This window comes from Panthera uncia (assembly GCF_023721935.1).
Source record: "Panthera uncia isolate 11264 chromosome A3 unlocalized genomic scaffold, Puncia_PCG_1.0 HiC_scaffold_11, whole genome shotgun sequence".
NCBI classification, from domain to species: domain Eukaryota; kingdom Metazoa; phylum Chordata; class Mammalia; order Carnivora; family Felidae; genus Panthera; species Panthera uncia.
This window is the reverse complement of record NW_026057578.1, coordinates 53,161,291-53,177,035: the sequence shown is the minus strand read 5'-3', so window position 1 is coordinate 53,177,035 and position 15,745 is coordinate 53,161,291. Positions and strand designations below refer to the sequence as shown.

General features: G+C 48.6%; 1 protein-coding gene across 2 annotated transcripts in view; it reads right to left on the bottom strand.

The window, feature by feature from the left end:
• Positions 1–15,115, bottom strand: part of UXS1 (UDP-glucuronate decarboxylase 1) — a 95,450-nt gene extending 80,335 nt beyond the window's left edge. For both annotated transcript variants that reach the window (XM_049651236.1, XM_049651237.1), the window contains exon 1: positions 14,889–15,115. In XM_049651236.1, coding sequence (XP_049507193.1) covers positions 14,889–14,982 — 94 coding nt within the window. In that variant the 5' untranslated portion in view covers positions 14,983–15,115. The remainder of the gene's footprint in view (positions 1–14,888) is intronic.
• Between the last annotated feature and the right edge of the window lie 630 nt (positions 15,116–15,745).

Below are 15,745 nucleotides of genomic sequence, written 5' to 3'. Positions count from 1 at the left end.
GTTTTTGTTTTGTTTTTTTTTAAGTAGGTAGGAAGGAAAGGACAGTTCAGACTCTTCACCACAACTTCCAAATGGAGGAAGGAGCCTTCATGTGGCCAAACCCAGAATGTGAAACTATGACAGAACACATAAAGGTGTAGTAACCGTTTTTAGAAAGTAGAACACTATGATTAAGAACAAGATGGAAAAAGAAAATGTGTATATGTAAGGATCAGTACAAAGCATGAAGGAGAAACTTTTTAAAAATGGAATACAACTTTGGGGGAAATTCTGCAGCTTGCTGTTAAAAGTTGCTGTGTCGAGGGGTGCCTGGGTGGCTCAGTAGGTTAAGCATCCGACTTTGGCTCAAGGTCATGATCTCACAGTTCGTGAGTTCGAGCCCCGCATGGGGCTCTGTGCTGACAGCTTAGAGCCTGGAGCCTGCTTCGAATTCTGTGTCTCCCTCCCTCTCTGCCCCTCCCCCACTAGTGCTCTGTCTGTCTCTCTCTCAAAAATAAATAAACATTAAAAAAAAAAACAAAAAACGTTGCTATGTCGGGGCACCTGGGTAGCTCAGTCAGTTAAGCATTTGACTCAGTTTCGGCTCAGGTCAAGATCTCACAGTTTGTGGGTTCAAGCCCCATGTTGGACTCTGTGCTGATAGCACGGAGCCTGCTTGGGATTCTCTCTCTCTCTCTCTCTCTCTCTCTCATTCTCTCTCTCTCTCTCTCTGCTCCTTCCTGGCTCATGTGTGCTCTCTCTCAAAATAAATAAACATGTTTTTTTTTTTTAAGTTGCTGTCAATAATATGTGTGCTACTGGATATTTATGTAAAATACTAAAGAGAAACTTGATAGACATAAATTCCACAAAAATAAAACCTACATGAAAAAAATTATAAAACTTCACTGAGGGCCAAAAAGAAAGATCTCATTGAAAATGAAGAGACATCACTACCTGTATGTGGGAAGACATTTTACTATCCTAAAATTTGAAAGACTGATTTTATCATTGTACTTCATTCTGTTTTTCCACACTGAGTAAAGTACATTATTTTCCTATTTACGAACTATCTACTCTCATTTGTTTATTTATTTAGGTTGGGGGCAGAGGGCAGGGGCAGAGAATCCCAAGCGGCCTCACGCTGTCAGCACAGAGACCAACTCGGGGCTCTGGGGCTCGATCTCACAAACCGTGAGATCACAACCTGAGCAGAGACCAAGCGTCTGACGCCTAAGTGACCAAGCCACACTGACGCCCCTTGAGGATGGTTTTAAGTTGGCCTTTTCATTTTGTATTTGAAGAGGTGGAGAAGGAAAGAAGGTGCGGGAGGGACTCAGGAGAGACATTTCAGACCACAGTGCCCACTGGAGTCATCTAGACCACAGCCACGTGTGCCACGCCCATGACCAATGCAATGATTCCCCACTGGTAGGTGGCCATCCACAGGGACAGAAGCCCATGGAATGGCTGTGTCCGTAGGTCACCCGAACAGGCCTGGAAAATGCCAGCCTTCTACCCATGGCGTTAGTCAGGAATAGCACAGCCCTGGAGAACATGAGGAAAGCCCCTGACTAACATGAGGGAAGAGGTATATGGGAGAAGCCAGATGAGGGGGTGAGTGTGACGGGGGTGTCTGTGTGGGGCTGGGGGTGAGAGCTGGGAGAGAGAGAAAGAGACATGAGTAGGACAGGACAGACTGGGTGGGCGACTGGGGAGGAGGGTGGGAGAGGGGGTGAGGGGACAGGTGGGGAATGAGGAAGGGGGAGATGGAGAGGGAGAGAGGAAGCAGAAGGGAGTGGGCAGTGCAGGGAGTAGCAGGGACTGTAGGTGAGGTGGGTGTGTGAGAAAGAGGAGGTGGGAGTGTGGAAGGGGGGAGGGGAAGAATGGATAGGCAGACGAGGGGCAAGGGTGTTGGAGCACAAGGCGTGAGGTGGGCAGGTGCCTTAGAGGCCTCAGGAAGGTCCCGGCGCTCAGTGGTGGGGGACAGGGTAGGTGAGCCAGGCAGATGCAGGTACAAGACCCGCCACTCTGGCTCAGAAGGGCTGCGGGCCCTACAAACTCAGCACCGTGTCCTGGACAGGACGCTGCTGCGGGGACAGAGGAACAGGCCTTCCAACCACCTAAGCTGCATGGGTTTCAACGCAGACCAGCTGCCCAGCAGCCACCTGGACCCACAATGCTCATCAGCCAGGTTACAGTCGCAAAGAAGAGGGGGTGCTCCCACTGCAGGGCCAAATGGAGGACCAGAAGCCAGCCGATCACCCACCAGCAAGGACCAATGCCCAGGAGTAGGGTCCTCTACAAAACCTCCTGGCCCCTCCGCCTTGTAGGCACCCCACTCGGGCTGCTTCAGAGTAAAACATTGTTTCAGCACAAGTGTCTGTAAAAGTCTACACTGAAGCTAAGAAATGGGGTTCCTTCAGGTCCCTCTACACCATGATGGAGTATCAGGCTAAGTGCCAGGGCAGGTCATATAATCACCCTATGTCTCATTTTCCCCATCTATAAAATGGGGAGATTATCCCCGCCTCCCTGCCAGACAGTAGCGTTATCAAAGCAGGCCACTCCTCATGTTGCATTACAGCATGTGCACCAGGGGTGGGAGCAGGAAGTGGGGTGGGTGGGGGGGGTGGTTTCATTACTTTGAGAGCCTGGGACAGGAATTATGTCTTTTAAATAATTAAGATGCACTGGGAATAAAGAGATCAAGGAATTAGAATAAGATTCTATCCAAAAACAAAACAAAACAAAAAAACTAAAAGGAAGAACAAGACCTAAGATCCTTATGTGGAGAACCACTGTTCGTGGCCCTTATCATTCACAGCTAGTAACCATTTCCCAAGGATTGTCACGTCAGATTAATGGGATTCTTTCATTTGACTCCAATGGAGCCATCCTAACCCTCAGTCTTCCGTTGCTGGTATAACATGGCTGTCTGCTCACATCTTTCAAAATAAATAAACGAAACTCAGATCACTTACATTACATATGTCAACAGAATTCTAAATTAGAAACAGCATGTCTGTTTTCAGAAAGACTATAAAAATGTTCAAAGATACTAACAATAAAATTCCAAGGTCTCACCACCCTAACAAAATTGTTTTCACTTTCCAAGACGTTCAGACCCTTTCTGAAAAAGACTACGATAAAGCAGTCCTAGCGTTTGCTACTGATACTTTACAGCACGTAACTTATTTTGGTTAGAAACATAGAAAGCTTAAACAGAAACTCAAAGAAACTGATGGATTAACTTGATGTTCACCCTTGCTCTTCAAAGGGGTTCCTCGGTCCACCGTCTGGGGAGCACCCACTTGCCCGCTGTCACTGCCCTTCCTGAGCAAGGACAGTCCCTCCCCACAGGTCACTTTCTCACACCTACACCTGGAAACATCTTTTCTCCCAGGTGGCTCATCAACTGAAGCTATCATCTCTTTAAAGAAATTCTTTCAATTCCTCATAATGCTTTTTAAAAAGTACTACTACCTGGGTGGCTCGATCGGTTGAGCATCAGACTTCTGCTCAGGTCATGATCTCGCAACTCGTGAGTTCGAGCCCCGCGTCGGGCTTTGTGCTGACAGCTCCGAGCCTGGAGCCTGCTTTGGATTCTGTGCCTCCCTCTCTCTCTGCCCCTCCCCCGCTCAAGCTTTGTCTCTGTCTCTCTCAAAAATAAATAAACATTAAAAAGTACTACTGCCTGCAAGGTAGTAAGAAAACATAGTATTCCAATTTTATAAGTGCGTAAAAATGGAACAACAGGGTTAGGTGACTGTCTCCAAGCCAAACTATGGAGCCTAACAAGAGCAAGTGAAACTACCCTTCTCTGTGGGAGGAATCACTCCTCCCACATGGATCTTTCAGGAACTCCTAAGACCCAAGACATCTGTAGAACAGCAAGGGGGGAAAAAGTGAAGCAGGCATTAATGTGGATTCAAGGCACATGGAGAATCTGGTAACAGGCCCTGCCTGTTAAACATCCATTCGTGAAAGCTCTTCCACATCACAACAACCATGCTCTGGGTTTCCTGGCTTACACAGCAGTACCACACAGCAGGCCTACAACCCACCAGCACATCTACACAAGGTCCGGGATGCACACAGCAGACTGCGACATCCCGGCTAGGCAGGCTGCCCCCAAACGCAAAACTGATTCCACGTGACCCTGCCCTAATGCTTGAAAATTCAGGGTATGTTCACCAAAATCTCTTCTTGCGCCGTATGAATTTTGATCAAATGTTAATTCGTCTCACTGAATAAAGATTATGCTGGGGACAGACTTCAAATGCTGCCTTTAAGGGCCTGAAGGACTCCTGCTCCTTGCACCCTATCTCCTCCAATGCCATGGTCATGCTGGCGTCTTTGCCTTCAACCCTACCGTCCAAATCTTATCCCTCCTCTAAGTAGCAACCCCTGGGCCTTGAGGGCATCTCCATTCCTTCATAGTCCCTGGTCTCATTTCTCTCAAGGAATACCTTGACCAGTTTCTTAAGAACAATGTGGGGAAAATAGAACTGTTGGAAACAAAGATTCCCAGGTCCAATCTGTTTCTGCCGTCAGAACACCTCTGACACCAAATGTGTGGATTTTTTTTTTCCTCCACACTAACAACCTATTCTCCAACTCTCTGGACACTAACTGTATGGGTGTCCAACAATTCCAATTCATTCTGACACTAACAATCTAGAATTAGGACAGACCCCAGTTAGGGTCTCAATCCCACAAGACTCCCCCCACTTCAGATGGCAATCACAAGTCCCTATTCTGATGAAGTGGCTATAAAGCAAGGGCTCCTATGACCCCATACCTGGGTTTGATCATTTGCTAGAATGGCTCCCAGAATTCAGGAAAACAGTTTACTTACATGCACTGGTTCATTATAAAGGATACAACCCAGAAACAGCCAAGTGAAAGAGATGTACACGGCAAAGCAGGGTGACGGGACTGGAGCTCCCACAGCCTTCCGTAAGTACCTCCTTGCATTCAACAACCGGGGAGTTCAACAAATCCCACTGTTCAAGTTTTTGTAGCGCTCTATCTCCAGCACCCCATTCTCTTCCTGGAGGACGCTGGGTGGGGCCGGAGTGCCAACCCTCTAAGCACATGGCCGGTCCTTCTCATGACTGGCCCACCATGGCTACCTAGGGACCCACCCTAAGTCACCTCATTGGCATCAACTCACGTGTGATCAAAGAGAGGCTCTCATGAGTAACAAAAGACACTCCCATCGCTCAGGAAATCCCAAGGGTTTTAGGAGCTTTGTGCCAAGAATAGGAGACAAAGACCAAATATACTTTCCTCCCTACCACACCAGGCGTGAGAAAATAGTCGCCATTCACTTCACAGAGGACAGTTAACATATATATAGAGAGATATTGAGAGATCAGTGGAAAAGAAGGATGCCTGGCTGGCTCAGTCAGGGGAGGATGAGACTCTTGATCTCAGGGTCATGAGTTCAAGCCCCATGTTGGGTGTGAAACCTACATAAATAAATAAGCGCAAAAGAGAACCAACAACTCAATAGAAAAATGAGCAAACCCATAAACAGTTCTCAGAAATATATACATATATATATATATATGTATATATATATATGTATATATAAATAGTCCTTAAACATTTCAAAAGCAGCTTCATGACACAATAAAAGAAATGCAAATTAAAACAAGGAGATGCCATTTTCAGGCTGGTGACAAGTCAAACGTTTGCCAGCAGCCTTGGCTGGGGAGGCTGAGAGGAGACGGCTGCTCACAACCCCTGGTGACAGCATGCGCACATGTCTATTCACTGCAGCAGTATTTGCGACAGCAGCATTTTGGAAATAAACGCCTTCCATAGGAGACTGGTGCGTGCACACAGGAGTACTATGCAGCTGCACAACAGCACAGGGGGCGGCTGTGTGCACCCACACAGAGCCCTCGCTCTCCAGGAAAGGGAGGCAAAAAGTCTACACAGGATGCTACCCGCTCAGTAAAAACGGATAGCAGGGGCATACATACACCTGGACTAAATGCTGACGTTTGTAATAAGATGCGTAAAACAAACCAGAAGTGTGCGGATGGCTCAAGATTGCGCCCAAATCCAATGTTTCATGTAGTTCGACTCAGAACCATGTACATGGCTGAAATACTTTAGTAAAAAGAAGTTGGTCGCAAACCAAAGCATGACCCTAACTTGTTTCAGCATTTAAAAAAAAATTATCACAAGTAGCTTCTGAACACAATACTCTAACTGCACATCCTCAGTAGGACATATTCTGAGGACAAAAAGAACTCCAAAGAAATCCTGAATTTCGCCAAGTTTGTTACTGGTAGTGGTACTGACATAGCAATTCTGAAACTGTTCTGTCTGTATGGTGGTAGAGAGCTGATGACTTTTTTACTGATGCTAGAAATGAGATTTTCACAGTGGGAAAAAGGAGACAGCAATATGGAATGGGGGAAGGTAAGGAAGATAAAGTGTGCATGCTTCCCGGCTCTGTTCCCTACAAGCCCTGGGAGCAAGGACACCTCAATGGCAATGTGCACAACCAGGGCCCAGGCTCTGATTCCTAAACAACATTCTCCAGTGAGAGAAAGCAGGGAGCCTTGGAGAAATGGCTAATTCCAGGACTGGAGCAGGGAAAGATGAGCCCAGAACATCTGGAGATCAAGGTAGTGCTCAAAGACTCTGAGTCCACAGTGGTTTTTTTTTTTTTAAACAGGAGGGGTGAATTGATTGGTGACCCCCCCCAATATGTCCACATTCTAATCCCTAGAACCTTGACTATGACCTTACTTGGAAAAAGATGCTTTGCAGGTGTAATTAAGTATCTTGAGACCAAAAGATGACCCTAGATTATTCAGTTGGGCCCTAAATCCAGCACCATGTGTCCTCATAGGGGACCCAGGGGAGATGTGACAGCAAGAGGCGGCAACGTGACCACCCACAGAGGAAGATGGGAGGGATGCATCCACACGCCAAAACATCTGGAGCCTCAATGGAGACTTCAGAGGGAGAGGAGCCTTGTCAGCACCTCGATTTCAGACGTCTGGCCTCTGAACGGTAAGAGAATAAATTTCTCGTTTGAAAACCACCTTGTTTGTGGCAACATTACAACAGGCACAGGAAATTACTACAGAAAGTGAGAGAAGATAGAGGGAGGCAAGTTCTTTTCAGAAGAATGCAAGTTAATAAACTCAAGAAAAGCAGGGGCACCTGGGTGGCTCAGTCAGTTAAGCATCCGACTCTGGCTCAGGTCAGATCTAACCTGACCTGACCTGCGTCGAGCCTCGCATCGGGCTCCTGCTCGGAGCCTGGAGCCTGCTTCAGATTCTGTGTGCGTTTCTTTCTCTGCCCCTCCCCCGCTTGCGCGCTCTTCTCTCTCTCTCTCTCTCTCTCTCTCTCTCTCTCTCTCTCTCAAAAATAAACATTAAAAAAATAAAATAAAAATAAACTCAAGAAAAGCAGCATTTTGGATTTCCCAGTGTGAAAAGTGATCTAGGCAAGGACTGCCAATGGGCACTGAATGCACTCGCTGGACGAGAAGCCACTCTGTCTCTGAGAACCACCTCTGGGACTTTGTACCAAGAAAAGGCACCTTGCACCTTTAATATGAAGTGCGGCGATGGCCAACCCTTCCAGGCATCAAACGTGTCATCAACAGTGGGGCAACCCTGATGGAAGGTAAATCATCAAGCACTATTATAAAAATGTTCAGCTGACTTTAATTATAAGGAAGCAATCAGACAAATCACATCGCAGAATGTGAGATGTTTTACAGGACAACTGGCTTTTTTTTAAAGGTACATGTTATTAAAAAAAAAAAAAAATTAGAGACGTAACAGCCAAATGCAACATATAAACCTTAACTGATCCTAGAGTTTAAAAAAAAAAAGGTGGGGGAGGGTGGGGAGCACCTGGGTGGCTCAGTCTGTTAAGCATCCGGCTTCAGCTCAGGTCATGATCTCATGGTTTGTGGGTTTGAGCCCCGCGTCAGGCTCTGTGTTGACAGCTCAGAGCCTGGAGTCTGCTTCCGATTCTGTGTCTCCCTCTCTCTCTGCCTCCCCCCATCAAAAATGAATAAACATTAAGATTTTTTTTTTTAAAGGCTATCAAAGACATTGATGGTACAACTGGGGGAAACTCAAACATGGACTGTCCACTAGACAGTATTATTTATGTTAATTTTTAGAGTGTGTAATGGTGGTGACATTATACAGAAGATGCCTTTAGTTCTAGGGGATCTACGTGAAAGTATTTAAAGGTGGGGTAACTTTCAAATATTTCAACACAAAGATGTACACGTTAAAACAGAGAAAAAGAACAAATGTGGAAACAAAGAACAGCTGGTAAATCTAGGCAGAAGAGTATTTGCCTGTTTGCTGAATTAGTCTTTCACTAGGAATAAGAGAAAACAGGTGTGTAAATTATTAAACTAAAATGCTGAGGGCTCAAAACAACTTTGAGGTGCCCCTCCCAACCCCCAAGGAATGGATTCCCAGGGTCTCAAGGATCCTGGGAACCTGCACTTCACAAGCGCTGGCTGATCCTCATGCTCAGGTAAGTCTGGAACAAGCACCTGTACTATTTGCTTTGTCTTTCCCCCCCTTTCCTCCCTGGAGGCAGCTGGCATCAGGATGCTATCTCCCTGGCAGCAGGCCGGTGGATGTTTACCGAGTGAATTCGAGGGACGGTCCCTAGTCACGCGGGGCTGATCAGATTAAGGGCAAAGCTGTTCTAACGAAAGCCCGAATCAGACAAGTTTGCAGTCTGTTTCCACAAATGCAAAGCAAACACACATAAACCGCGCTTTTATATGGTTTTCAGTGTTTCATTTCGTAGCGTTTCTCTTCAGTGGGGTGCAAGCGACAGGACTGAAGGGTGCCATGGCTGCAGCGTCATTACCACAAGATCCCTGATATGCCAAAACTTACATGAGGATGACAGGGTATCACAACTCTAGCTTTCAAGAGCTGAGGGTGAAAGTAATGGCTCCTGAAATCACTACAGCAGAAAGGAGACTTCTTTTTCATTCTTGTTTAAGGTCTGGGCCTGGGGGGTGGGGGTGGGAAAAGGGGAACACAATGCAGCTAGAAGGCAAGAGGAGGATGAGGCAAAGTCAAGAGAACACCTGGGACAGACAGTGGGGAGGCCCAGCCGCACCCGGCAGAGTCAGGAATGGTCTTGCCTTGTGCCTCTGGAAATGGGGTGACAAGTCCACCGAGACAGGGGTTCTGGCTTTCAAATGTGTGCAAACAGCAGCATGACTGGCAGCTGTACTCCCCGCCCGGCAGCAGATGGGCAGTCCATTCTCTGGAAGGGGGTCTCAGACTGGGGAGCCCCAGGTCCACCTGGGACGATGATCACGGTACCGCTCAGACCTGAAGTCCTGTCCCCACGGGGGCTCCAGGATGCGGGCAGCCAGGCCCCCTCGTCCAGCAGACAGCTGGCAGAGCCTGGGCACCAGGGCTCAGAGGACAGACCTACAGCACTCTCTCAAATAGGAGTGGACAACCTAGGGCCACCAGAAGGCCAACGAAAGCCTCCAAGAAGAAAAGTGGGAAGGGACCAGGAGGGAAGAGATTCTTTAGTGAGAATGAAAAATAAACAAAACTACCATGAAAAGAATACAGCCATGAAATAAAGGCCACTGCTTTTGTTTGTTTCTGTTTTTTTTTTTAATCCAGAGGAAAAAAGAACTCATATTAATGAAAAATGATAGCAAAAATAATTTTTTTAAAAAATCATTAGAAGCTTTAAAATGTAAAGTAGGGGCACCTGGGTGGCTCAGTCGGTTAAGCAACCAACCGTGGCTCAGGTCATGATCTCATGGTCAGTGAGTTCGAGCCCTGTGTCTGTGCTGACAGCTCGGAGCCTGAAGTCTGCTTCGGATCCTGTGTCTCCCTCTCTCTGCCCTTCCCCCACTCATGCTCGCTCTCTCAAAAATAAATATTAAAAAAAAATTTTTTTTAAATATATAAAGCAGAAGTGTCTAGAAAGTAGAGCAAAACTTTTAACAAATTTTTTTTTTTAAACGTTTATTTATTTTTGGGACAGAGAGAGACAGAGCATGAACGGGGGAGGGGCAGAGAGAGAGGGAGACACAGAATCGGAAGCAGGCTCCAGGCTCTGAGCCATCAGCCCAGAGCCCGACGCGGAGCTCGAACTCACGGACCACGAGATCGTGACCTGAGCCGAAGTCGGACGCTCAACCGACTGAGCCACCCAGGTGCCCCGAGCAAAACTTTTAAAGAGTGGACAGGCCACCTGGGTGGCTCAGTTGGTTAAGTATCCGACTCTTGGTTTCAGTCATGATCTCACAGTTCATGAGTTGGAGCCCTGCATCAGGCTCTGCACTGTCAATGCAGAGCCTGCTTGGGATTCTCTCTCTCCCTCTCTCTCTGCCCCTCCTCCACTTGTACTCTCTCTCTCTCTCAAAATAAGTAAACTTAAAAAAAATTTTTTTTTAAAGGGAGAAAACAGGAAATAAAAGGACTAGAGCAGGTAATACTACATCAGCGTAATAAGATTCAGAGAGAGAAAACAGAGAATGAGGAGGTGAAACAAAGAATAATTTAAGAAAATCCCAGAACTGAAAAGTAAGAGTTTCTTGGGTTGCAAGGACCCAGAGGACCCAGTGCATGGGGCACAGGTGCTATGTGCACCTCCCACATCAGGGGACAGGTGCGTCAGGGCAGGCTCTGCTGAGCTGCAGCAATGAGCGAGCCCAGACCCTATGAGGCTTAAAAATGAAGATGTATTATTCAAGTTTGTGTCACTCTAAGGAAGGGGTGGGGGTAGGGGGGTGGGGGTAGGCTCTTCACTGAGCACCATCACCTTGAATGATGTCAGTTATCAACCCAGAGGGGAGGAAACATGTTTACAACTAATCGCTGGGCCCAGAACTGAAGCAGGGCACCCCCCTCGGCTCCTGGGCATGCTGACTGCATGAGGCCACCAAGCTCTGGGAGAGAGGAAAGGCCAGGCAGCAGAGAGCTGGAAACATGTGGTCTACAATGACCCTTGTGAGCAAAAAGAAGATCCTGACACCTTCCAGAAAGAAAACACAAGCCCCACAAAAGGCACTGACCTGACACAACTGGTCTATGGTAGAAGCCAGAAAGTAATGCAATAATCCCTGAAGAGTTCTGAAGGAATCTTCGTCTAGAATTCTACATCATCAATCTACCAATTAAACGTGAAGACATTTATCACATGTCTCAAAATTCTCCTCCAATGCACATTCAAGTGAAGTAAGTGCAAAATAAGCAAGAGGAAGTCAGGGAATAAGACATCTGTAATGGGCAGAGCAGGGCTGAAGGCTGTGGGGGCCATTCTTCAGGAAGGTGCCCCATCAAGAGGTCCTGATGCTTCTGAACATCTTAGGGCAACTGACAAAACATGTGGAATTGAATCAGAAATAGTAGACAGAGAGGGGGGGAAAAAAAAAGAAAGAAAAAGAAAAAGCCATTTATTAACTCCAGCGAAAACAAAAGTCATGCACAACACAGCTCACTAACAAGAATAGCATTTAGTCATACACATATACACTAAATGCTGATCTCAAAATTACACCACATCTACATGGGGGATGGTGAACACAGGGGAAGCAGGGAGGTAAGAAAATAATCAATCATCTTGCAAAGAATAAAGTCACTAGGTAATACCTACAAATGAAAAATCAACGAGCATATGATTCTATGGCACAAAGATAAACACCAAAAACAATCAGCTAAGGGAAGTGCTTGCCTCCCAGCAGGGGAAAATAGTGGCAGGGACTCTGTTTTGCCTAACAAACCCTGAAGACTCTATTTGACTTTTCAAACTATGTGCATGTTAAAGAAACACTAAAGGTAATTCCAGTTGAGCCTCTACCTGGGGAGCTACCTACCTAGTAGGTTGGCAAGATTTTCAATCAGACCTCTGAGCTCTTCAGTACTCCATGGGCTGAAACACTGAAGATAGAAACCCTGTTCTCAAGGACTGGGAATTTTACTGAGAAGAAAACACACGCTTGGGAAAGACCTTTAGTGCAGTGCAAGGTGTCATGGGCTGACTCCCCTAGGCATGGTCCAGAAGAGTTCAGATGCACGAAGGGAGACTCCGGCCCAAGTAGGCAAAAAAACAGCCCTTTGAGAAAGATCCAAGTGCAATGAGAAAGACTGGCAGAACTTGAGAGAGGAGCAGACAGTGCACTTCCAGAAAGGGAATTGGCTAGCTGTGAGGCTGTGTTAAGTGGGAGTATGGACAGTTTTTTCAAAGAGATTTCACTCTTAACAGGGAGGGCAAGATTGTCGGTAAGACTCCCTGCTGACTTACATTCTCAGTATCCTTGGACACCACCTATCAGGAGCCCCGTAACGTTTTTCCGGCAGTGTCTCAGATGTACCATCCCTGCTCATTAGTAACACTGCTCCACCCTGTTCTTGAGCCCCTCATAACTAAAATCAGATTTTATAAGCTGGCACCAGGCCTCTCCCAAGCCGGCCAGCTCTTGGCCCCTGTCTGGTCAGCCTCATCACTGTACCATTTTCATGCTCCAAAAACACTATCTTTCTTTGCATTCCTACAGCCCTTGGCTGCCACAGGACCTCTGCACATGCTGGTCCTCCTGGAACACATTCCCCCCTAAGCCTCCCTATTCCACACATCATTCAATTCTCAGCTCAAGCCTCAATTCTCACGGAAACAAATGTCCCTGATCACCCTAATTCAGGAGTCCCATGCATGATCTCTCATGCATTCCTTTCCTTTATACCAGTTTGTAATTCAGCCCTCATCGAGGTGGTTATCTCATTCTTGGCCACCTTACCTTCTAGACCAGTGGTCCCCTGACCATAGCAACAACTTCCCAGGTGACGCTATTAGAAATACACAACCCAGACCTACTCAATCAAAACCCTGAGGTGGGAGGCAAAAATCTGTGTTTTGAAAACCCTCCAGGTGATTCTGATATACTCCCCAGTTTGAGAACCACTGCTCTAGGCACCAAGATGGCACTTCCTCAGTGTCCCCCAGCACCATGCACAGTAACAGCCAAGGGAAAAGACTTGGCAGGATTTCCTGGTTGAATGAATGCTGAAAAACTTCCCAGGGCTCCCTAAATCTCCCTTTATTAATTCTAATCACGATGGAGCACCTGGGTGCCTCAGTTGGTTGAGCGTCTGACTTCAGCTCAGGTCATGATCTAATGGTTCATGAGGTCAAGCCCTGCATGGGGCTCTATGCTGACAGCTCCAGCTCAGAGCCTGGAGCCTGCTTCAGATTCTGTGTCTCCTTCTCTCTCTCTGCCCCTCCCCCACTCACATTCTGTCTCTCTCTCTCTCTCAAAAATAAAACATCAAAAAAAATTTAATTCTAAACACCTCTGTCCAACCTAAATCAACAATGAACCGTCTGCAGACCTGGGTTCTACCCCCAGCTCCCTGGCCTTTCTAGGTTCAAAACTTGGCTCTCTATAGCTTGTCATCTGTATAATCATCCATAAATGTTCCTAATTCCTCTTGGTCTAAATTTTCCCACCTCTAAAATGGGAATGACCATAGTATTTCCCAAGATTGTTGAGCTAATTAAATAAGCCAATGAGACTCATGCCTGCACACATATGTAAACACTCAGCAAATTTAGGTGCTATTATTATTTCATAACAATAATTATGCAATTTTAAGTGATCTTTCCCCTGGGTCTCAGCTTTCTTGCTCAAGATTGACCACATTCACTTAAGAGCTCTCTCTCCCTTTCAAACTACTCCCATCTAACACCCAACCCGGCATGAAACTCTGCCTAGGATCCAAAAGCCCTGCTTGAGGTTTCTCTGCTCCACCTCCTGGAACAGCTGGGCTGTGCTGGACAATCTGGGTCTTAATAACACATGTCCTCCTAGAGCTCAACTGAAGTCACTTTCCCAAGTCCCCTCTCATCTCGGGAACCAGATCTTGGTAATTCAACCAGTTAGCAGGTTGTTTCATTTAAGAGCATGTCTGTGTGGTGACTAGGATTCAAAGGGAGCTTACACTGTAAGCTATTTCTAGTCCAACTGTGGTCTTTGGTAAAGTATTAATAGCAACAGTTATAATATATGCTCATCGAAAAGATCTTAACATAAAAGGGCGGGGGGGGGGGTTCTGCCTCTTAGAAAACACAGGGTCCACCACCTGCCTGCGAAGTGCCCCTCCTGCCCTGTCTCAGGCAGAGGCCGGGAGTCAGGATAGACACGAGGACCTTACATAGCAAAGCACCGCCCCGGTCTCCGGGAGCTGCGCCTCCCCACTGGGCCGATCCGCCGCGCCTCGGGGACCCTGCGCGCCCGGACATCTGGGCGCGGCCGAGGGCCGGCGGGGATCAGCAACACTTGGCTCCCCAATAGTTAAATGCTGAGTAATTTTCCTGCGGAGCAAACAGTCGGAGCGGGGGCTCTGCCAACGGCAACAGTATTTTTATCCTACTTAACCAACACGGCGGCGCGGCCACGACTGTCCCCAGGGTGTCCCCGCGCGGCATGCTCGGGAATCGCCTGCCGGACCCTCGCCGGCTGTCGGGACGACGTGGACGGGAGTCCCACGCGTCGGGGCGGGGGTACTGGGACACCGGGCTGGGGCCTCGGCTGGCGCTTCAGCCGTGCCGGGCCCGGCAGTCCCAGAGCTCCGGGGCAAGGAACCTCCGCCGGACTGCCAGGTCTCGGCGCCGGGGCCTAAGCGCTCGAGGGTTTGCGCCCAAGTTGGCCAGCTGCTTTGCCGCAAGAGCGGAGAAGGGGAAACGGGTCCTCGCAGCCCCCGAAAAGGAGTGAAAGCAGGGAGCTTAGGTCCCGCCCGGTACGCGGCGGGAGACCGGGCAGCAGGGCCACCCTGCCCACAGCCCCCCGACCCCCGGCCCCGCTGCCGCGGCGTCCGGGAATGAATGGGGCTCCCCGCCGGCCGCGGGCGCGAACTCACAGGCTACGTAGGCGAGCAGCGCGATGCCCAACAGCAGCTTCATCCTCCTGCGGTTGACGGCAGACACGAGGCGCAACAGCGCCTTGCTCACCATACCCGGGAGCCGCGCCGGTCCAGGGCCCTTGCCGCGCGGGGGCCCGCCTGCTGCACAATGCGCGGCGGCGGGGACGGCGGCGGCGGCAGCGGCGGCAGCAGCAGCGGCAGCGGCCGGGGAGAGCCCCGCCTCCTGCCTCCGGCCCGCGCGGTCCCGCCCCCGCGTGCCGGGTTTCCTGCTGGCGGGGCCACCGCGCATGCGCCACTCCGCCCTCGCCCCGCCTCCTCCCTCGCCCTCCCAACACGCAGCCCCTCCGCCTGCTCTGCCCGCAGGCGCAATTGCGCCTCTGCACAGTTTTCGAAGAATGTGGCCGCGAACCGAAGGCGGGGCGGGCGCGGCGCATGCGCGTACCGGCGTGTTTTCCCCCTGCCGGAGCGCTGCTGGCGCGCTGTACCGAAGAGGTACGTCCCCGACCCGAGGGCGGGACCGCGGTCGCCAGTTTCCGAACCCGGCCCAGGGGGTGGCAAGCTGTGGGCATTCATATGTGGCGATCAAAAGAAATATTTATGCTAAATTTGGCCATGTCTTTGAAGTTCTTTGAACGCCTCTTTCAGAAAGTTGACTAATTCTGTGGACTGTTGTGTTGACTTCGTTAGGAGCAGCAGCGAAAATTATTAATCCTCTAAACTATGCTAAAGTGAAAACCCGATGCCTTTTTTCTCTGCTGTGATCGACTGGGATGTCTTTTTTCTTAAAATATTTTGTTATTATTGTGAAAACGTAATGCTGGTGATATAGAATTAGGACAAACCGGGAAAAGGAA